This window comes from Amborella trichopoda, chromosome 7 (genome assembly GCF_054954075.1).
Source record: "Amborella trichopoda isolate Santa Cruz 75 chromosome 7, AtrichopodaSantaCruz75HAP2 v2.0, whole genome shotgun sequence".
Classification (NCBI taxonomy): Eukaryota; Viridiplantae; Streptophyta; class Magnoliopsida; order Amborellales; family Amborellaceae; genus Amborella; species Amborella trichopoda.
The window spans coordinates 4,244,082-4,268,447 of record NC_142342.1 but is presented as its reverse complement, the minus strand read 5'-3'; the positions used below and the strand labels follow the sequence as shown (position 1 = coordinate 4,268,447).

The 24,366-nt window shown below is 36.2% G+C and overlaps 1 protein-coding gene across 3 annotated transcripts; it reads right to left on the bottom strand.

Annotated features, from left to right (window-relative positions):
- Positions 1–4,222: 4,222 nt before the first annotated feature.
- On the bottom strand, positions 4,223–24,164 carry LOC18447241 (glutathione-disulfide reductase). 3 transcript variants are annotated; one of them, XM_088872390.1, is made up of 17 exons: positions 24,010–24,164; positions 22,483–22,628; positions 21,765–21,829; positions 21,470–21,539; positions 19,742–19,813; positions 19,040–19,243; positions 16,986–17,059; positions 16,802–16,885; positions 11,661–11,748; positions 11,443–11,524; positions 9,277–9,350; positions 8,831–8,938; positions 8,681–8,745; positions 7,634–7,747; positions 5,019–5,118; positions 4,680–4,733; positions 4,223–4,502 (listed from the first exon to the last, which is right to left on the bottom strand). In XM_088872390.1, exons 2-17 carry the CDS (start codon positions 22,618–22,620, stop codon positions 4,407–4,409), a joined length of 1,488 nt encoding a protein of 495 aa, XP_088728516.1. In that variant the 5' UTR covers positions 22,621–22,628; positions 24,010–24,164; the 3' UTR covers positions 4,223–4,406. The 3 variants fall into 3 exon arrangements, 2 of the variants coding, with proteins under 2 accessions (XP_088728516.1, XP_088728515.1); XM_088872389.1 differs by having other exon boundaries at positions 24,064–24,164; XR_016059530.1 differs by lacking the exon at positions 7,634–7,747 and having other exon boundaries at positions 24,064–24,164.
- Positions 24,165–24,366: the final 202 nt, after the last annotated feature.

Genomic DNA, 24,366 nt, shown 5'->3' with positions numbered 1-24,366 from the left:
ATAGACGTTTAAATAATAAGGAAAAACATGCAAGATTCTCAATTTTCATTGTCTTAATCAAACTTGAGAGAGAGAGAGACTCGAGATGCGATGTCCGTAACGTACCAACTTCCCATAAAAGGACCGGAAAGGTATGACTGAATAGAAAAAGAAAGGTGTACAAAAAGATGGCATTTGAAGGCGGGAGAGTAGGGGTCGGGTCGGGTCGAGGCCTAGCACCGGATCAGACCTGAAAAAATTATTATGGGACTCAAAACCAAACTTTGAACCAAATTCACCGAATCTAGACCCTGACCCGCATATATAATATGGGACCCAGACCTGACCGGGCCCAATCAGACCCGACCCAATATCAGAATATTTATATATTTACATATATTTTTATGGGGTTTGCATTAAGCTGAGGCTCCAAACAATCAAAGCAAAGCGCACTTTCAAATAGTATCGAGAAATATCGTTTCAATACTGGAAATCTTTGTGATTGCTTTAAAATATTTTTTTATCTCTAATTATAAAATTTAAAGCTTAAAAAATGGTGTAGATCGAGCAAATCTATAAAAACCTAAAAATCTTGATGGCCCAAAAATGCATTACAAGATGCACTATTTTCAAAACTTGAAATCTATTTTTTTTCTCATGTCCATGCATCTTGAGGTTGAGATGATCGATTTGAAGATATTTGGACATCAAAAAAACCTGTTCTAGTTAAAACTTTGCCCTAATTTGATCGTTTAGAACATCATACTTAAATAAACTTTTTTGATTTAAATACTATAACTAACAATATATAGTTATACTATTAGTAAAAAATTATTACATTCGGGTCAAGTCCAAGTTGGGTCCACAGGGACCCTGTCCCCAACCCAAATCCGAATAGTGTTCAGGTTCAAGATCAAAACTCCACGCCCTCGGTGACTCCAATTTTTGGATCCATACTCAAACCTAGGTTGGGTCGCGGGTCCCACGTCGTGGGTCCATTGCCACCCCTAGTGGCTTTCGGAGGCAAGGATTAAGAGAGAGAGAGAGAGAGAGAGAGAGAGATGGGATTTGGAGGCAAGGATGTAAACGTTCAAAGCATGTGAATGCAAAGTGGGATGCTCGTACCTTTGGAAAAGGAAAGGGTGAGAGATTGGAAAGGAAACAGTGTGGGGCGTGCCACTTTTGCCTTTGAATCATGTGAAAACATTACGTGTCCAACACCGCACGACAATATTGGTAGACCGAATATGAAATCATTTGATGGCATGGCCTTTCTTTCGTTTCACATTAATACTTTTCTTCCCTATCTTAGAAGCAAAAGGCCTGGCCATTCAAATTATGAATTGGTTCTTTGAAAGCATCAAATCTAATGTTGAAGGGAAGTACATGATGTTCCTTCACAACTAGGGTTTTCCAAAGGGATGAGACACAGTCTCTCTCCAGCGGGTACAAAGTGAGTCTGTGTTTTCGTAGTGGGTTCCCTGTTCTCTGTCTTATGTTCATCCATTTTCAAAAAGGCAAAGCAGATGTGCCACTTCTATGTAATAGAGAAATTTCAAAAGTGGTCCATGTTGTGGGACATTTTTTTTAAGGAGAGATCTAACTTTTCATGCTTTTCCTTTTTTGCATTTTACCCCATTTATTCTTTTCTCAAATTAAAATATGGTTGAAAGTTGCAAACTTTGAGCATAATTTCTTCCGGATTTGTCATAAGAAAGTCACAATTGTTACTAGCTATTAGATGTTAAATTGAATGGCTTAGGATGAATCACACTTTGAAAAATTCTTTTTTGAACTTTGTGTCTAGTTAGTGACACATCTATAACCGTCATATTTAAGATTTGACAAACAAGAATGATTGTGAGCTCTTATTAAAAATAAAATAATTTTGTTATGCTACTCTTATATATGGAGTATATATTAATGTATTCAAAATTTTTGGATATATGATGTAGTAACTTATTGTCCAGGGGTATTTTAAGTAATTAATTAATGGTAAAATAGATATTTTTTTAATAAAACAACAACATCACCAACACGATGTGTGATGTCACCGATATAGAGTATTAATTATTTTTTAACTACTAATAGAATACCATAAGTTTCTTATAAAAATATCTATTCCACTCTCATAATGACCAAAAATCCCCTTAGCTTAAAAAAATTTGTAATACAAATAAAGAATATCTAAATGTCCACAAATATTGAGAACATTATACACTCTATGTATAAGAGTAGCCTAACAAAACCCTTACAAAAAAAAATTACAGTATCTTATTCAAAAGATGGACCTTCGAACCACTTTAAACACCAAGAACTACCTATGGCCAAGTTGAACAAGATACGGATGTCCAAAGTTTGGATTGCAAACCACCTTTTTAACGTAGTGTAGTGAAATGGAAAAGTATACTAAGAGACAATTTTCACATAGCTTACCCCTATTTTTTTAAAAAAAAAATTGTAACGGGCAAAACTCATGCGGTTAAAAAATAACCCTCTGGAAGTATCCAAAGCACCTTTCCATTATCTTATTTTTTCTTCCCTTTTGGCGACCATAGAGAGCAGGAATAGTGACCCCACCAAAAAAAAAAAAAAAGAAGAAGAAGAAGAAGTAAAAGGCAGACAGACATGAATATAGTTCAAGATTGATATATGATTAACTAGAAAATATCAAACTTATCCTAACATTAGAATGCAAAGAGGCCTTTATGGCCCCATCCTCCTACCAATAAATGGGAAAAAATTGTAGTCATGCTCATATGTTGTACAGACCCATCTCTCTCTTTCATAATTCCCTAATTTGCTATTACTATTTGCTTTGCTTCACCCATTTCCCTAGAACGTGGCTTGTGTATTTATAACTATCAAACAAAGGTAGGTTCCAATGGTGACATTCGGGAGGACTGCAATTCTGCCAAGGTGGGACTTCACGTGCCCCTGTTGATTTGGCAGGCAGGCCATGTCCACAGCTGGTTGAATCCCTACTATGGCCATCATCTCAGAAGATCTACCTCTTCAGAAGATCTGCCCCTTTCTTTTCTTTTGTAGGGAAGCTTGATGAAACCCACGAGCTCAAAAGTATAACCTTGAGTTTTCTTTTTTTTTTCTTTTTTTTCTTCCTCGAAAGTAATTCAACCCCTTTATGTTTTTTTTAAAATTGTTTAGGAGTTGGCTTTTAAGGGTTGGAGTGGTGTAAGTGGGACTGATATCAATGCAATAACTAGGGTGTAGGGGTGTTACCACCACGCCCCCAGTACCAAATATAACCATGAGTCCTTGCAATCGGCGTACTTTTCTGCATAACTTTAGTAATTTTGTCCTCACTTTTAGAAAGACACCAAATGATCCATATTGTCGTGACGACATAGGGGTGATAATCGGAAGTTCACCAGCTCAGACTGGGTCAGGGTGTTGCTTGGCAGGTCAGGTCCGGGTCTGATCATAGCCCGAACCTCACCAAGTCCAGTTGTGTCCTAGGAGGGATGAATCTAGCCTAGTGTGTATGTATGTGCACCACCTAGGACCCAACCCAACCTGGTAAGTGACGGGTCCTTAACCTATCGAATCTGGATCGAACCAGCCCAGACCCGGTTCTCTTATAAGTCTAAGATAACAATGTAATTCACCGTCCAATAAAATGGGTTGGACAGCAACGGGGTTGGAAAGTGGACCACACGAACGAAAAACACGTTTGATAGAACATTGCTAAAAAAATAAAAAAACATGCTTGATAGAACGCCACAACCAACCAATCCATCCAAGCAGTCAAAGCACTATTGAAATAATTACAAGAAAATCCAAGGTTGCAACCCTGACTCGTACATTATGATGCCGGAAGGAATGATCATGAGCATCTCCCCAAACACCAGAGTTCGGATTTAAAAAAATTTGACATTTTTTTAAAAAAAATCTTGTTTTAAATGGAAACTTGCTACCTGTGGTCCTCGCAGGGCCATCAGGCCACCACTACCTTGGCCCTCAGGTCACATCTTCTGGCTCAAGCCCCAGTTTTTTTTAGGACAGGGACAACTTTGCCCGGCTGGTGGCCCACTGCCTGGCCTACCATTGCAGACTTAGCGAAGAAAAAGGGCCATACAGATCATTTTGTACGGACCTTTTACATATACAATGTCTCGTGACTAAGTTCCACTTATGAGAGGAAATACAAGGATGTAATGTAAATCATAGAATCATCAAATGGATTCAATTGTTCCCATTTTAGAGAGGATGACAACTAAAGAGATTTTAGAGACTACCAAATAATCACATAAACATTGTATTTAAAAAAATAATAGCAACATCTCCCACTTGAAAAATAATATAAAATACTTTTATTCATCGACAATATGACGGCTTTATATTGTTTTATTGATAGTCCCCCTCAAATAAGCATGAGCTGATATTCCCCAAACAAATTATCCTATTACTTACAAATTTGTTTTCGCCTTGGTACCAACAGTGACACGTCTCGTAACAGATCTCATTGTCACAAATTCTTCAGCAGCTGAGGGGTGAATGCCCACCTGTAATGAAGGATTTCCTAGGATTAGACAAAATATTCCTAATCTATCCAGATTATGCCTGGCCAGTGTAAAAAAAGTTTATAAGAAAAAAATCAATTTCTTTTGTTTATTAGTTTTTATTTTAGTCTACCACAAATGATTTTCGGCATACTATCACTAGTGAGATTTTCCACATACCGTATCGTCAAATTGTGATTTGGTTGCGCCACACTTTAGTGCCACAGCAATGCCCTGCAAATATCCACCTCTTTTAATTTTCCATTTATACTAAAATGGACGTCATAATTCATATCTTAAAAAAAAAGAAAAGTGACAAAATCAATTTATAATGTTCATCGTAACAAGACGTAGCCCAGTAATTGTTTTTGTTTAAGGATTAATCATCCCTCAGAAGTAAACAAATTTTCAAAAAGTTCCAGTTAAAAGAAATCATCATTTAACATTTAAATGAATAAAAAAAAATCCTTGAAAAAGAATGAAAATCTTTCAGCATAGGTATACGAGCAAGTGTAATACCTGCGTAATTTCAGGTGCATCAGGGCCACACATAGATGCCCCAAGAACTTTATCTGTCTCAGAATCAACAATCAGCTTCATCAATGTCTTTTCTGGCCTTCTGCAAGATAAGGATACAAATCATATTGTAAAGGCCTACAAATGATACTGATGGATTATAACAGGAATATGATTTTGCACGACATACTTAAAAACAATCAACTACATTAGGCTAGGAATAAGATACTTTGGCAACTAACTATGTGAGGCGGCTTGTTAGAAATCTTTATAAAACAGAAGTTCCCTTTTAAAATGGGACCTTTCTAGAAATGGACTGAGTGAACCAATAATTTATCAGAAATGAATAGTAAATTCTACTAAAGTTTGCAAATAATAACCAGTTCAGAATTTAATTGAAGATATACATGAAATCATGGTTTTAGGCGTCTGAAGCGGTCTGCTCTGGAGGTGACAAAATCTCTTTCTAGAAATGAATAAATAAATGTGTGTTTGTGTTGAATGAATATATTTATATACTGTATAAGCTATACCACATATTAATGGATGTACTAAATAAGATACTCGTATCCGTATCCATATCCTAGATTTTGAGAAATGCAAGTCTTGCTCTAGCTCACTGAATCGGTGTATGCATCCATTCTCATGTCTGGGCATCTCAGCCAAAGCCGTAATTCTGGGTTGACTACGAATGACTTCAGTAATTCAATCAATCGGTCGTAAAACTCATACGATGAATAAACTATCCTCTTAAGAACCTATTCCTCAAGATGTTTCCATGAGGAGTAACCATTGAGATATGAATCAATAAATAAATCTCTTTTATGATGACAACTGAGAATACATCTAAACCAATCCTGATGATTATATAATATTTATGCCTTTCAACCATCAACATTGAATTATGTACCACATGGATCCAAAGATTTGGAGTCCTCTGATGATCTCTAGATTGCGATTCACATGTGCCCAACTTCAGAAATGACTGATTCTGTGTTTTCTGACTTTCTGGTCAGTATTTTGGCAATAGAGGCTAATCACCATGTTAGTAATGCATTTTCTCAAGGATGTCTTAAATCTAAAATGTCTTGTTGGTGCACCGTTGATACTACAACTTAAATCAATAGCTCGAGTAAGTGAATTAAAATTGACGAATTTTCTACTTTGTTGAAGGTTCATAAAATTTTCATTTTTAGAAAGTATGACAAGGTCCGTCGGACAGACATTTTGATCATTTTGACTGTAGGTTTCAATAATATCAGATTAAAATTTGATGAAAAATATTCATGTGGCCCCTCAAACTGGAGTATCCACTGAGCTACTATCTTAAGAAGCTTTCCAGTGACATCTCGTTAATGGACTGCAAGAACATCTGAGTGTCAATAGCACCAAACTCGTCATATTTTGCACAGGTATAAGCCCAGGCATCTATCTTTTGCTACGAAATCGTAAGAAAAATAAGCCACTTTTTGGGTGATGTGGTTATTATACATGTAAGAGGGTTAGAATCTACTTTCGGAAATGCCTCCTATGTAAAACTTATAGGTTAGAGAAACCACATATGATATGTGTGAGACAAGCAGCTGGGCCACTATCTTACTCTCTTAATTACAACTCACTAAAGGAAGCAAGAATATCTGGATCTCAACATAACCAAACCAAACAATTTCCCACACGCATAGGCCTGGGCATCTGCCCATTTCTAGGTAATTGCAAAAACAAGTCAGCCATTGGGTAATGTATTTATTATCACAAATGGAAATGGGTTAGAGCCTATTTTTTAAAAGGCCTCCTATGTAACATTTCTATGTTCAAGGGAAGACCAGAGATTAGGCATGTGACTGCCTCCCCCACTTCATGCCCATCGAGAGCATGGGTACTTCTAGTTTATTATTTATGGTTCTTTTATCAAGAATCCTTTGTTGGTATAAAGTATGTCTTGCATGTTGGCGTGTGTTTCTCCACACACACACACAACACACAAGAGGGAAAAGATACTGGCCAACAGGCTTATAGCTATAGTATAAGCAGAGCCCCAAAACATATAGCTAAAGGGACTTTTTTGGCTGAAATTTTGCACGCTCTTGAAGACCTAGATCAGACATCCACGAAAATGGAAGGTCATCATTCACTATTAGGGTCGAATTAATTTGGACCATTTTTAGTAGATGAATCCATTCTCTCCCTCTTTTTCATTTTTTTTCTTCTCCCCCTTGATTGCTAGAAAGAGATGAGAATTAATGAAAATTTTGGGGTCCAGCAAACTCTGGTAGCTCCAATGGGTTTAATGCCACAGTATAAGCCCATGGGTTTACATATTGTTTTTTACAGACACACACACATGCACACACACTGCCAGTTTTGTGAGCTTCTAATGAACAGCTACAGTAAACTTTGATATTCAGTAAGTGATGAAAGGTATATGCATAAAATATTTTACTTTTCCTTTTTACAACTAAAACATTTTTGTAAAATTCTTTGAATGAATAACACCTACAAAAATTTGCAGTATGATAGCTAGTTACCTTCCATAAAAGAAATAACAAGAGATGGTACTACAACAAGTTTGTTTCTTTCTAACCCAGGCACCACAACATAGGTAAAATGAAAACCCTTACCCAGAGATTGTATTTTTCATAGGAGTGAAAGTTGATGTAAAGACCAATATATCACTCTTTGCTTGCTCTACAGCTTGCTGCTCACTAAGGCCCACAACAGAGAGAGGAGGTATGCTACAAGCCAAAATGAAATGCATAAATCAATAAAGGATGCTCCTAACAGTCCTTCACATGTTCTAAATCATTGTTACATAATGAATTTAAATAAGGGAGAGCATGCTAATACCCAAGTTGAGAAGAACTCAGCATAAAAACAGACCTTGTAATGTAAGGTATTTAACAAATGTCAACATATATCCAATCGACTTATTTAACGCAGTAACATAGCTTTGTGGCATAGCTTTGTCAAAAGCAGGCCATGCTAATCCCAAGCTCATTTCTCGCCTGGAGAAATGAGGGTTGTATTAGGTTGGCAGCTGGTGTAAAACTATTGTCATATCTATTTCATAAAAGCCAAACCCAAATAGTTGGGATAAAGCTCAGATGATGATGATCATAATAACTTTGTGGCAAATTTCATAGCACGTAAAACTCAGAAAGTTCGCATAGTATGAAAGAGTGGATCTCATATAAGACTCCAAGAACATTGGAGTGTGGGTTTGACAATGATTTTTCAACAAAACTTGTCCAGTGGATACAGTTTATCTTTTGATTGTGGCCAAAGTAGATACAATGGACGTCACAAGGTCTGGCCTGGGAGTTTCTCATTTAGATCATGGGAGTATGACACATGATGGCGAAAAGATAAGGTCCTCCAGGGTATAGTTTGTAAGAAAATTTATGGAGTGTCCTAAAAAATTCCCTTTTGGCAGTGAAAAGTACGTGGATCAATCTCCAAGTGACTTATTTGACCTATAAATGTCCAGTAAGAAGCAAAATAAATCATGAGGAGCTCCAAAAGTGAGATGGAATCAGACACACTTCCAAAGTTCAGAATAGTATCAGACAATTAGATTGTCCTAAAAATCTAGGTATGAAAGGTAGAAATGGAAATAGGTAATTAAAAAGAGAAATATATATTATTAGCAGTAGGGAGAGCTAACTCACCAAAACACTGCACAAGGTACATGGTTGTAGTCAGGTTTACTTGGTTGTCCACCAAAAACTGTTTTCTACAGAATAAAGGCATTCATGGATAAGCACATATAAAGGAAAATAAAATGATCAACACAAGGATCGCATATGAAACTCGCATACCGCAAAGCAGGTTGCCTCCATTAGGGCAACTGGAGTGAGATTTATCCTGTTGGTCACATCACCAACAGCCCATATGTTGGGGACACTGGTGCGAGAGTACTCATCTACCTGTAACATGTAAAGCAAACCAATACAAGCTCAAATTATACAACGGTAAGAGATGGGCTTGTACTAAGAGATGCCCACGAATTAAAGTGGAAAGCGAACTTGATGCTTCTTAAGAAAACTCCTTGAAACATCAACCTATACAAAAGTTTAGTGCGTTGAGAGTTTGAGACATCAAAGTGTAGTGCGTTGAGAGTTTGACACATCAACAATGTAGTCGCATTATAGTGAAACTTCAGACATCCAATAGTTGAATGTCTTGGTTCCTTCATTATCATAAAGAGAATTAATTTAGAACGAAAGAAAAGGAAAAAAGAGAAAATAATTAAGAAAATAATAACCTTCACAGCTCCCGCCCTATCAAGTTCAACACCAACAGCATCTAAGTTCAATCTCTTCGTATTTGGATGTCTACCTAAAATGAATCACAAACAAATATTATTACAGAAAATCACCGACCAAATGATGCAGGCATACCTAAAAGTACAAATCAATAGGTTCAAAAAAACACAGTGAACTATGGTGAATGGTGAATATAACATGCACAAAACACAGACGCGGTTTCATGTAAGGGAATTTACTAGATTGCTATTCTAAGAAATGAATCCTCATAACCTTTTCTGGCTTGGTACAATCCTTATACATTGTATTTCAGAAAATAAAGGAAATCTTGATAGACTGAGAAATAACATTCAATAAATAAATAGGACATCACTTTGAAGTTGCCCATTTTGAATTGCATTACAAAAGTAATTACAAGCCACAACTGTGCCAAAGAAAATTATGGACACAATGGTGTAGGGAAACCAATACATCTGCCAGTCAATGTCTCTAAACCCTAGTCATCAATGATATACTGACATAGTCATAACATAAGCAAGAATTGTGGGATTGATTTGATAACTGAATGCTAGGAATAGGATTAATGTAGAAAATCTTGAACAAATAGAGATCCAAAATCTCAAATTATTCTTCTAGCTGCAGACAATTAATTCATTTACCATGAATTTATCCTTCATAATATATATCAGACAGCAGAAGTTTACCAAAAATATAAAATAAGAACTGAGAGATGAAAATAACAAAAAAACTACATTTATAGTTAACGTGGTGCAAAGGTAAAGTCTCTAGCAAGGTTTCAGTTAAATGAATAATCTAGAGAGCATCAAGGATCGAAAAATGTGAACACCAAATTTATAGCCCCAAATAAAACTTCTAAACTGTCCCTATTTCTGATATGATTTAATCCCGAATCTGAATACTTCCATGTTCAACACACAAAAACAACAAGGAACAAGAAAGCCATTGCAAGACCCTATGCTAGACAAAGGTCAGCAAGCTACCTTCCTGCATGGGAATCAGGTCCCAAATTCTCACAAAATCAATTGAGAAAAGGTTAGAAACTAAAACAGGAACCTCGAGATGGATTGATGGAACCAAGATAATATCACCCATGAGGTCATAAACCTAATAGATAGGTCGGGGATAGTTTGTGGTGACAGAAGATGGAGATGGGAAATGGTAACATCCCTAAATGAACTCATGTAAAAATTTGAGGTTGAAGCCCACATAGCTCATGTATGAAGCATGGGCCACAGATGATAGAGGCTTGTATTGCTCCTTGGTCTGTGAATCCTCTGGGATGGTGTCTCAAGAATTAGAGGAATTCCAAAAACTACATTAATGCTAAAGGATGGGGATGATGAACCCCTCAACCAAGGGCATTTAATCAAGTTAAATCAATCTTATTAACTATAAACATGGATCAGAATGCACCAAAATCTAAGGTTCATAGGACACTTAAAAAAAACAGGGGAAAAAACTTAAAATAAGCAGACAGAAGCTAAGATGTATGGTTGAGGATCTGGGCATCTTAGCTTGTACAAGTATTTGGATGGAATATTCTTCAATGGCAATGATTCACATAATTCAAACGAGTAGACAAATGGTACACTGCCATTTTATCTATCATTTGATGTGTGCATGATACAGTTGGCGATCGCTTTGGTAAAAGGGACAATCAAACTAAGATCACAGTGTACACAAAGTGGAACATTTCCTTTCTCTAGAGATTCTCTTAAAGGTAGATTTTAATTTATTTTATTTTTTTAAATGGTTAACAGATTAAGGTGTTCAGATAGAGAAAGGTCTACGCCTTCCATTCAATGAATGATATTTGTACGACAACTGTATTGAGCGAACTAAAAGAATCAGCATAGTATGGAAATAATACAATAATACACAAGCAACTAAGAAAATATGAAGCAGAAGTGAAAATGAGAGGCCACATAGATAGATCTATACAAACACTATACACTGCAAAAGAAGTTGAAAATATAGAATACACAAACAACTGCCTCAAATAAACATATGGAACTCTTCTCAATTTTGGGAGGTTCCAAAGGATCCTAAGCACACCAATTAGAAGAAGGAAAAAGAACTAATGCAAGAATGCTTTGAAGTGAACAGTCAAGTATAACAAAAAAGGTTAGTCAGAACGACATTACCAGTGGCAGATAGCACAACATCAGCTGTTAATTCATCTCCATGATCTGTGACAACTTTGATACCATCTTCTGTTTTGACCAACTAAAAAAGAAGTTATATTAATGACAAATTCTAAATCAATTGTTCGAGTGATTCTAGTAACATCTTCACACTAAATCGACAACAAATCCACAATTTCACACTAAAATATGTAATTAGCACAAAGTGTTAAAAGTACCTCGGATAGGTTTGTGCCTGGATGCAATCTGATGCCCCTTGTTTCAAGATTTTTTGCAACCATTACCCGCATCTCATCGTCAAATCCTCTAAGTAGAAAAGAAACTAGTTAAAAATTTTCATATACTATAACATAGTTTAGATCAGTGATTAAAAACATGGACTTGACCCCAGAACTGGCCAAGGTCCAAGGCCCAAGCCCAAGTCACCTGGTCCGACTTGACCGAGTCTCTTACAGACTTGGACAAGCCCATGCGAAACTAATATAGTTATCTCAGTAACTGATGAGACTAGACTGGTTCCCGAGGTTTTCTTACGGGACCAAACACCCTGCAGGGTTTGAGCAACTCAGGCGAGTCTGAGCCCAAGTAGTGGAGTTTTAAATCATTGGTTCAGACATTATTGACATATGAGAATCTAGCACTAAATTATGAGCAAAATGATAATCATTTATTGATGATGGAAGCAACTGAAACCATTAGTTCAAGTTTAATGTGGTCATACACGCATTAAACAAGATTTGTGCATATGTCATACACCCATTTTAGTAGACCGTTGCTTGCATTCCATTCAAGGGAACAAGAAAAAAAAAGGATTTGGTACCAAGCTCTCAACACCATAAGGTCAAAACTAAGTCTGCAATTTGCCATACTGTCGGTTAGAGAAATAGACTACTCTGAATCATGGTTAACAAGTCTCCATTTAAAACACGCTTTTTTCAAAAAATCCTCCGATTTTTTGAAATCCATTAAAAACTCCTGGATTTTCAAAAGATCTTCAAAAAATCACATTTTTTATTATTGAGCCGATATACAGGCTTATTTAATCTTTTTTTCAAAAAAATTTCCAAAAAAACTTCTTCCATATAAGTTTACTCTTCTTATTCATTGATTTGATATCTTTATAAAATTGTTTTTGAGATCCGTACATTAAAATTGGGATTAAATTAAGAATATTGATATAATAAAAAATTCCATAAAAAATTTCACAATATATTCTTTTTAAAGATTGTATTTAAAAAAAAAAAAAAACACACTGCCAATGCATTCCTAGAAAAATATGTTCTCCCAAGACAACTCTATATATCAAAATAATAGGTAAACTTAGAGAAAGAATAGCTCAATGAAAAATATTCTTTATTTCTAAACTAAGAGTACTATTACAAAGAGGAGACAGTGTTGTTTAATTTAAACTAAAGATTTAGTCACTAGGAATGAGGGTTGATGTTCTAGGATTTGGGTTTGAGTTTGCATACGTATATTGTTCAGTACAAGTAAGCTATTTGTTACTTGCTCTCTATATAGAGAAGTTTGATTAATTTCAAACCAGTGATTCAAAAAGCGGACCGCGCAACGCCTAGCCGGTCCGAAAGGCCTGGGCGCATCACCCATGCCTAGGCGGCCAAATTGGGCGGTCTGTCCCTGGGCAACCGCCTAGGCAGCACGGAACCCACCTAGGCGGCTGCCCAGCGCCCAGCCCTGGGCAGCCGCCCAGGGAGGGAAAAAAAAATTGTGAGGGCATTTTACATCATTTGTTTTTGTTTTTAAGGCCCAAAAATTAGGGTTTTAGGTTCATTTGAAACCTAAACCTTGTTTGAGCCAAATTGAGAGAGAGAAAACCACAAAAAAACTAGATTGTGGTGAATTTTTTAAGATCGAAGGGTTACTCAAAGTTAACCAAAATTGATCAAAACATCACCCATGGTATTATATTTACTTTTTGATGTTCTGCAAAGTTATTTGGAGGTGTTTTAGAAGATTTTGAGTATTTAAAAGCATCTTTGAGGTGGAAGTTTGAAGATTGCGCAATCAAACTCAAAGTAAGTGATTTTTTTTCTTGCTTTAGTAATATGCATTATTTTTTAGATGTCTTCTTCGGGATCTAAGAGGAGTGGTGATCCCGGTTGAAAATATGGCTATAACCCAGATCCCAATGATAAAAATTGCATAAGATGTAATTTTCGTGAAAAGGATAGAAATGGGGGCATAAACCGATTCAAGAAGCATCTTGCCGATATTAGAGGGATGTTGCCCCATGTAAAAGGATTCCTGATGCTATTAAAGAGCAAATAAAGAATTTTATGAACTCGGTAAAAATGAAAAAAGATGAGAGAATTGCCTCTATAGCAGATATTAGGTCTTGGGTTCGAGTCAATTTTGATGATGATGATAGTGATGAGGAAAGGATTGGGGAAGGATGTCAAGAGGTTGACCAATCCATTATTAGGGGAAAGGGGAAGGGAGTTGTAATTGCTTCTGGTTCTGGGACTAAGAAGCCTCGGGTTAGAAGCCCTATGGATAGTTTCTTACATCGGCCTGACCCTGAGATTGCATGAGAGAAAACAAAAAAGCAAACCACCATTGAAAAATAGAATCAAGAAGGAAGAGAGAGAGATAGAGCTGCGTATTATTTGGCTACATGGTTTTATGAGGTGAGCATTCCTTTCAATACCACTCGCTTGAACAGCTTTTATGCTGCAGTAGAAGCAATTGGCCAATTTGGCCCTAGGATGAAACCCCCAAACCCATATGAGCTTTCAGAGCCTTTTTTTAAAAAGGCAGTGAATGCCACGAAGAAAGTTGTAGAACTTCAGAAAGATGCATGGGCTCAATATGGGGTTTCTCTTATGACTGATGCTTGGAGTGATAAGAAGAGAAGAAGTTAAATGATTTGCTTGTGAATTGTCCAATAGGGATTGTTTTTTTGAGGTCTATTGATGCCTCTGATCATATCCATGATGCCCATTACATATTTCAAGTGATAGAGAACGGAATCAAGGAGATTGGGGAGCATCTTGTTGAACAGGTTGTCACAGAGAATGCTGCACCTAATGTTGTTGCATCTAATTTGTTGCGCATAACTTATCCTAGAATCTTTTGGGCACCATGTACAACACATTGTATAGATCTCATGCTTGAGGCTCTTGGCGGTTTAACCGAGATATCAGGTGCAGTGAAGAAGGCCAAGTATGTTACGAATTTCATTTATAACCACCATATCACCCTCAGCATGATGCGTACCTTTACAAAGAAGAAAGAGATTGTGAGGCCTGGGGTCATGAGATTTGCGACCTGGTACTTATGCCTAGATAGCATACATTCGAGGATAGTGCAGTTAAGGCAAATGTTTACCTCGGACGAGTGGAGAGCATACAAGTTGTCTATGTCAAGTATAATCGATTCTTGAAGGACAGATTTGCTAAGAGAGATAATAGAGACCCCATCAGATCAAAAAATATGGACAATCCTATGGGGTGGTTAGTTGATGATGATGAGGTCGAGGCATAAAAGATTGACATGGGATATGGTCATGGATGCTTTAGGGACATCAGCTGACCCTCCTAGGGGCACTAGAGCTTCTGCACAGAGAACAAGGGTGAAGGAAGAAGAGGCAGATTCACAAGAGACAGAGAAAGACGAGTCGCAATATGTCGAGGAGGGTGACAACTCCATCGACTCTGATGAATATGATGCCAATGCAGCTGACCCAAGATTTTCTGATGATGAATGAAAGTTGATTGTTGAATAATTATTAAACTTTGTTACTTTGAAGTTTGAACTTTGATTGAAGTATTGTGTATTGAACATTTGAACTATTGAAGATTCTTTTGAGTCTTCAAGTATTGCTTTCATAGTTTTATAATGTGGTTGGTTGGTATATTTTAAGTTTTAATTGGATATGGATTATGGAGTATGAACCGATTTATGGATTATGGTTATGCTTATGGAATGTGTGCTAAATGCTAATATGTAGTATAATTTGAATATAACAGATAGTCTGATACTCCAATAACTATACAATCCTTATTTGGATTCAACTGGACTGCAGAATCCTTATTTGGATTCAACTGGGCCGCCCAGGTTTTGGGCGCCCGCCTGGGCACTAGGCGGCCTGGACCCCCCAATCCGCCTAGGACCCACCTAGCGCTTTTTAAAACACTTATTTCACCATTTTTTAATTGTTTTGCTATTTTATTGATTTGTAACACAAAATGATTTAGATTGACCACTGCTTCACATTTAATGAGTTTCATGTTTTTGTTAGTCGTAATCCTATACTAAGGGTCTTTTTATCTAACAATCATCCTACACCTTGGGTTACATTTTTTTTATTTGTTGATGTAATTGTTGTGCTTAGTATTGTTGTTATTATTTCTATAGACACTCCCAATAAAATCATTGTATGTTTTGTGTCATAGCCGTGGAGAAAGCACTGTTGTTGTATTAAAACAATTTAGACAAAACATTTGCCAAGTAGGACCCTGAATGATATCAAGTAAGGGCAAGTAATTATTGTTCAATGACTTTATGTATCTTTACAATAACTGTAAATCATAATTCTATCACATACCATCTTTGCATATCCGATTTTTTCAACCCATTTTTTGAGCCAACTCCGAAGTATTCACAATTATTTAACTTTCATAATTTTTGGCAATCCATATTTTTCCCTATTTTGTAACTCCGACTTTTTTGACCAAAACTGATTTATTACCAGTACTTTGGTTCACTGTATATCATTATTCCCCAACTTGCTAACTATGCTCTGAATAAGCAAACTACTCTGAATACAACTTTCCTGTTTTTTCCAGAGGGAGAGGTATGGAGGATAATTCAACATTCCTCAATTCCTTTCTCTTCCATACAAAGGGAGGCCAATCTCGACAACAACATCGAAAAACTCTGCCCTTCTTATAAAAGTAGAGAGCAGCAGAGCACCCCTTTGTCCTTTTTAGCTTTCCGGTATATAAAGACAGATGCCAGATCAGAGAGAGGAAGGAGGCAAAGTGGAAAGCCCCTCCCCCAATCTTTTTATCGCATATGAAAGGGACAACTAAACTAAGTCTACCTCCATTTAGTAACGTTTCATTGAACAATAGGATATTTTTTTCCAATTTCCATGAGTAATTAAAAGGGAACCACCAACCCCTCCCCCACCCCGGAAAAAAAAAAAACAAAACAACAGTCACAACACTTACACATTGCATGCATACAAGAGTACCGAGGCATATCAAATTATACCATATATAAATTGTAAATCCACTTTCCACTCCCTGGGATGAACTATTTGAGAAATCTAAGAATCCACACCATCCAAGATGCATGTAAAGAGAAATAAACTTATCAAAGTATGATTCCAAACCTCAAAGGAAGCTCTTTCCTGTAGAATAGATCGACAGTTACACCCATCCCTTTCCAAATCGAAGCAAATTCTACAGCAATGTACCTGAAACATACGAAATTACATCATTGATAGAATTTTATGATCACCTCAGGATACAAGATCACAAGAAGGGTTGAAGAGCAAATAAAAGAAAAACACATACCCACCACCAAGTATTACTGCATGCTTCGGTAATTCATCCAAGCTCAATGCCTCATCAGAGGTAATAGACAGCTCCTACAAATTACAATGGAGTTAAATAATGAACCCAAACGAGTATAAACTACCATGAACAAAATATACGAACAGAACAAATCATGACACAGATTTCTATGCCACACTAGGTTGTATCTAACCTAGCACACACATACGACACCACAGTACAAACTAAAGAAACAAAAAATGAATGACATAGAAAATCATGTGAAGGATTGCAAAGTCCCACTTCAGCACAAGATCATGTGGAAAGGGGGGAGGTAAAAACAAGGTACGTTAATGAATGAAAGTAGAAGGGCACAAGGGTTTTCTGTATTCTTATCTAAAGCTCCAAAGACCTAGGGCAGGTGTCATATGCAGGTGAAAGATTTGGACAAATTGCACTCAGTACTTCAGTTTTTCGATGTATCGAGATGTGGATCATTTTCTACATAAGGTGGTGTCTTCAAAGGCTGTTGCTCTTGGAAGGTTTCTAGGCCACTTCTAAAGTCAAATTGCTCACAAGTAACAAGTAATCACCAGAAAAGGAAGGAGATAGGGACACACTTCAACCAAGAGGGAAAGAGTCTCAATGAAAGTTCTCATCTGAAAGAATAAAAGAAGCACAAAAAACCCAATAATAACGAAGTTTCCAAGGATAAAATTTCTTCATGCGTAGACTGAAAAAGAAACCAACAACTTAGACCACAGGTCCACAGGAGCTCGCAAGATTATCAACCAGTCATGGGAATGGCAATAAGGTTGACCTTGTTCTTAGACCATGTACTAGAGATTTTCTGTTGCAAGCAGTTTCTCCATTTCAACATGACTAGGCGTGGAAAGCTGATTCATCCACTTGAGGAAATCAAGTACCTTCTGATAAAAAAGTCTAAATTGCAGGCTTTGAGGAATTTGACGAGGTTATTAGTACAAACAGAACATTAAACAAAAAGAATACTTGAATACTTCATTTTGACCTATATGGATTATATAAAAATAAGGTAAGAGTAGAATGGATGAATTTAAGCTGATTTACATACATGTTATTCATGAGAGAGAGAAATTATAAAGATTTTTAATGCATACACTTGAGACTGTCACAAAAGCCCTCAAGCTGGAGAAGGCCAAGGGTTCAATATGCCCACAAAAGAGGTTTATTCATCTTTAAGAAAAGCTACTGTGAGAATATTAGCTAACATCAATTTTCTTGACATGTGATTGTCTTAATGAGGTGCAAACTTCTTTTTTTTTTTGGGTAATATAATGACAACCAAAATTTTTGCATTCTTGCCTCTTGTATGAAGAGAGAGATAAGAACCAACGAAATGGAACTTATATTGTTTTCTGAATTCTCACATGGAACTTATATTGTTTTCTCATTTTAGAAAACTAAGCATGCCAATAAGAACCGTTCCATTGGTCATCAGAAAGAGCACTAAAAATAAAATTAAGTGCCATTGAGATTCCACATGCAAAGTCTGCAAGAGGGGAGCATTTCCCCTCACGAGCATAATAAGACAATTGCCTTGGCTTTTCATAGAAATAAGAAGCCCATGCATGGAACTGGACTGTATTTTGGTCTGAATATTTTGAGACTATTCGATGATTTTACTTCACATGGGGTACAAGAACTACTTATTGTCTCATTATTTTCAGATGCAACTGTCCATAATTGGAGAAGGTTCACTCAGACATGCACAGTCCCCGGAGAACTTTAGCAGTAATCTGAATTGAGCTGGGTGAGATTTGGATGATTCCAGGTGTTGTGTTGCTTGCAAGTCTGACAACAATTTGTTTTGTTTTTTATCTCTTAGGAGAAAGCCATTATTGTTCTAAAGTGTATTGTTATGTTCAATATTTTCACAAATTTCCATGTTAATTCGAATTGTGGCGAGTGAGACATGAGGCTTATTAGATGATGCACATGTTCTAAACTAAAAAAGGAAGTACATAGTAATGAAGTAATTATTTTCTAAAGACCAATGACAGTAAAGAAAAAGAAGACGCACAGAACCAGCATACCTGGCCAGGAATAGGTGGACGTGTAGCCCTGCTACCAGTTGCAATCAATATATGCTTAGCTGAATACTGTTTTTTTGTACCATCAGTTTGTGTAACCTCAACCGTATGAGAATTCACCAACTTCGCCTCACCCTCTAACAATGTCACACCAGAATTGGACAATAATCTTTTGTAAATTCCATTTAACCTGTTTATTTCCTTTGTCTGAAATATCAACAATAAGCATTCAGGTATACCTTGAAAAGAAGAACGTTAGCAAGGTAAACATTTATATCTACATATAAACTCGATAAGCATAGTGATACTTCAACCTTGAGAACTTTCACTCAAATAATACAAAGACAAAAAAACCATAATAACTATCTTCTCCCTCCCTAACCCCAACCACACAAAAAGGAAGAAGATATCCAATCAGATTATTGTCCTCAGGAGGACGTACTAAATCTCAATTATGATTTTGTTTCCAGGAACCAACTTCTTACAAATAATATGCCATGCCCAGACATAGCATGATCAAAGCTCAAGATGACAAGAGAATCACCTTTTTTTATGGTACTTTTTATTATGGCAACTCGAGCAGAATGGTACTTTTTTTTTATGGCAAAAAAGATCACTTCTGGGAGAATAAACAACTCAAATGGAGTGGTACAATAAGAAACCAAAAGCAACAACTTATTATTGAAGATACACGTGTTGCATTACCTTGTTATGCAAAAGCTTGTTCCAGTTAAATTCAACTGGCTCATTAATTTCCCATCCAAAATGTTTTGCATCCTGAGAAAGATGTGGTGTATCAAGTCAATAAATTCATGTCCAACAAAGCTGTTTCAACTTAGAAACAACACAACAGATGACATTTCATATGAAACAAATAATATTAACTGATTGAATGGTTTGAAATGCCCACAATTTCCATACACCTTCTTGATTGACAGTTGCAAGATATCAAGTCAAAAAAGTTATATCTCTTAAAAAATTATCAAGACTATTACAGTCATAAATATAGGTTTAAAAAAATCTCATTCCACCTTTTCAGTCACCTGGACATTCTAGATCCACAAGGAAGAGAGAGAGAGAGAGAGAGAAGGAATTGACATACACACCATCAAGGTAAACAGAAGAAGAAAAAGAATGCATAATGTAGTGTTAAAGGTAAGGCCAAATACAATTGTCTAGGCTGTCTCTAACAAATAATAGTTGTAATCAGTAAAAAGAGCAGAAGCTTCATGTGCTTGATTAAATATAAACTGGCATCCAGATCGATTACATATATAGATATATGAGTGAACTAAGGAACCTTCAACACATTCTCCATGTTTTAGATTTCAAATTTTACTGGTTGAGGAAGTATGCAGCACTACCAAAAATAGAAAAGAAAGAATTGATTAAATTTGGCACTTCTCTACATAGAAAGAATTAATTAAATTTGGCCCTTCCCTACATAGAAAAAATCGATTAAATTTGGCAGTTCTCTACATAGATCTAGTGCATGTCCATTTACTCGGAAAATTCAGTTGGGAGCCCCAAACCAACTTAAGTAATTAAAATTAAAAAAAAAAATCCATATCTGGGATATGACAAACTTCAAAGATTTTTTCGATTGATTTGTCCGAGTCAGTCCATGGTCCTGTGATTCAGATGGCAATCCAAAACCTGTGTTCATTTTTGTTTTCCAATGATCTTAGAAGTTGATTATCCTTATGCCCTGTGATTACTTCCAAAACTAAGGACCCATTTGGCTGCAAATATTAACTACTCAACAATCCCAATAAATTGGAAGATGGAGAATAGCAGATGCTGTCTAGAATGTTAAGTGAGTCTCTTTGGTGGTTCCTAGTTCACTCATATATCTAAAACATGGACAATGTGTTAGTTGGTTCACTCATACAATCCCATCTTTGCTTTGTTAGTTAGTTGACAATTAAGGTCCAACAGAGACAAGGTAATGAGGCTTCGAGAAGCATACCATCACTTCAATTATGTGAACTCATTCAATGAATTCCAGACTAGAAGAGGACCCTCATGGCATCTAAAAGTGAAATCCTAAAGAATCTATAACAACATCAATGTAGTATTATTTACCAAAAAAGGAATTAACTCAATATGCAAGTAGAATTTGAAACTTCAAGAAGCACAACTCGATGGATGAAACCAAGTGGTACCAGTATATCATGAACTAGCATCTAGTTATTATGCCGACTCTAACTTATGATGCAGAAAGCACAGAATGAGGACTGCATATGGTCCGCAGTGCGGCTGAGAATTATCCAAATTCTCATTAAAACAATCATAGAAATATATATCTGGTACCTCCGCATATAATATAAAATAAACTTATTTGTCATAATAAAAAAAATTGAGTAATATGCAATTAAAGGATTCCTAAAGCAGGGACATTAGAACATGTTCAAAGTTAAAGAGAGAAATCACCTCAAATTCTCCTCCAAATGATGCCGCATACACTAGAATTTTCTTTGGTACACAACCACGAATAACACACCTACAAGGTTCAGATGGCATGAATATGAAAAACATAGAAGAGTAAGTTTTGCAGTTCAACAATTTTTGTCAAACTAGAGTCTAAACCTTTTTATTCATCCAAAGAAGTACAGTCCCAACCAATAGTATTAAAAAAAGCAATAAAACTTAGACATGCCCACAACTACATAGAAAGAGCATGGCATAGGATGCATACAATGACAAGTTCTCAAGTTCACACACTTACGTTCCACCTACTCCTCCAATCACCTCCGAGCTGATAGGATCAAATGGAAGTTCACATATTGCAACCTTGTAGCATAGTTCTCAAACAACTTAGCACAATAACAACACAGAAACAATAATCTAATAATTTTTAAATGCAACGGAAATATACATAAAAGAAATCCTTAATAGGATTTTAGAGCATGATATGCAGCCTTGCTTGGAGATTTAGAGTAAAGAAAAAACTCATTGACCAGTGAATCGGCACAGTTATGTCTCAAATAGAGACTCAGACTCTCAGAGTTCAAGTTTTCAAACTCCATAGGTGCACATACATTTTCCTCATTCATTGAGATACCAACTCAAAAGAGCAAAGAAATCCAAATGGATCAATATCAGTTAAAAACCATTTTGGAAGTTCAAATAAAAGGAACAGTTAGGATATATAAATGCAAAACTCGAAACATACAATAGTGACTTCAGTGCTTTAAAACAAGGACATGGGCTCAGACCCCACAGGGTCCCAAGTTCCAATCGTCCACTGATTCAGCCGACTCAGAGGTCCAACTCTGACAAGTCTCAGGATAAGATACAAAGGGGACCAGAACTCATTGAGACTCACCCAAGTTTTGGTCTTTTGCATCTGCACCTGTTACCCTGCCAGGTTCGAGTGACTTGGGTGAGCCCATGCCCGAGTCATTGGTTTTCTTAACACTGCATGAGAACAATGCTCTGCTTACCTTAGCTCCAAAACCAGCTGCGAACCTAGCAGCTCGAACACCTCCACTACCAGCTCCAATAACAAATAAATCATAATCATACTCGCCTTTTATCATAGAATCATCCACATCACCATCACGCAACATCTTTCTTGACATCTTGACGGCTGAACCAATGGAAAACAAAATTAAGAAAGAGAAGTCGAGAATAAAGTCATTAAGTGATACACAATAGAATTCCAACACTGATATTCTCCCTTTTCATTTTTATAAGAGAAGGGATCGATATAATCCGACTAGTTCTTATCAAAACCATGTAATCATTTTAATGGGAATACGTAAACTTTTGCATAACGGATCGCATGCCATGCTCAAATTAACTTTTGAATTCCCACAAAAAAAGTTGAATATGCGACTATTATCTAGATAACTGATCTGATTATACAAAAAATAGGTATCAATTACAATACAAAATATTCAGGAAATGCCATTCCCCTTGAATTGATATCAAGTAGTAACCACTATACATACAATAATAGAATTTGAAATATCATCACATCCATAAGTAAGGATTCCCGCCCACACAACCCCACCCCCCCACCAAAAAAAAAAAAAAAGGTTTGACATTTAAGGTTCCATTGTCATTTTATTGCTGTTGCAATTGTAACAGTAATTACTCTAGTCATTGCCAACTTCACCTTTCTTCTACTAAACAAACACTTATTTCAGCAGTTTGACAAAACAAACCAAGATACCTTCAGCAAATACACATCAAATATTTAAAGACTCAACTACAAGATGGGAAATTGAACAAAAATTCAAGAAAGATGGACTCTATAGGAGAAAAAAATGCATGAGGAAAGATCTAATAGAGAGATGCATGAACATCATCAAAAGTTCTAGAGCTTCCAACTATATAAAAATGCCAAAAAAAAGGGAAAATATGAAGTCTTAAAAGGAAAAATTGACTAAGGAACTTGAATGGTACATTTAAGATCTTCAAGAACAAAGATTCAGATTTACTGAAATAAGTCAAAATAAATTAGCAGAAAAATTAATTATACAAGTTCTGTAATTTTGAGAAAATCACTAAAATAATTAATTATAGCAGAAAAATACAAACAAATTCACTAAAATAACGAGCAATTCCATTCCTACACAACGGTTTCCCCTTGCAGAAAATCATTATTCTCCGAATGCAAAAATCAAAATTTCACAGAGAATCTCAAAATGCGAAGAAAAGCAACACTGAATCCACTTATCAGAATCAAAAATCTTCCTCTCATATTCTTTTATCCATTTAAATCAACATCGAATAGACATCTGTAAACAGAGAAAAACACAATATTTGAAGATGAACAGAAATTCGCCCACTTGAATTTCCACCGTCAAAATAACTTAACGATGATCATACAAAAAATCTTCCAAAAAAAATCATTAAGTGCAATAGAACAACCAAAAACAGGAGAAAAATTTGCAATACACAAAGACAACAGCGACTAAGTTCCTTGACGGATCAGAAGCAGCAGGTAGATTGAACTCACAAACCTTATATGAATCAGAAGCAGATAAAAAGCATTCTAGTAGATTGAACTCACAAACCTTATATGAATCAGAAACAGAATCGTGTTGAAATTTGGTAAGCTTAGTAGGAAAAAAGCCTGGTCATGAAGCCTCCACAATAGGCAAAGAACGATCTCAACGATATAAGGAAAATGTAAGTGCTATTTATAGTGAGCGGAGAAATGGGTTGATTTTTTGAGGGAGAAAATTGGCGGAAAAAACCCTTCAGTTAGGGTTTCAAAATGCACCCTTCAGTAAGGGTTTCTAAATTAGCGAAAAAACCCTTCAGTTGGGTTTCAAATTTTCTTTTTTTTTTTTTTGGCTAATATAATTTTTGGCTTC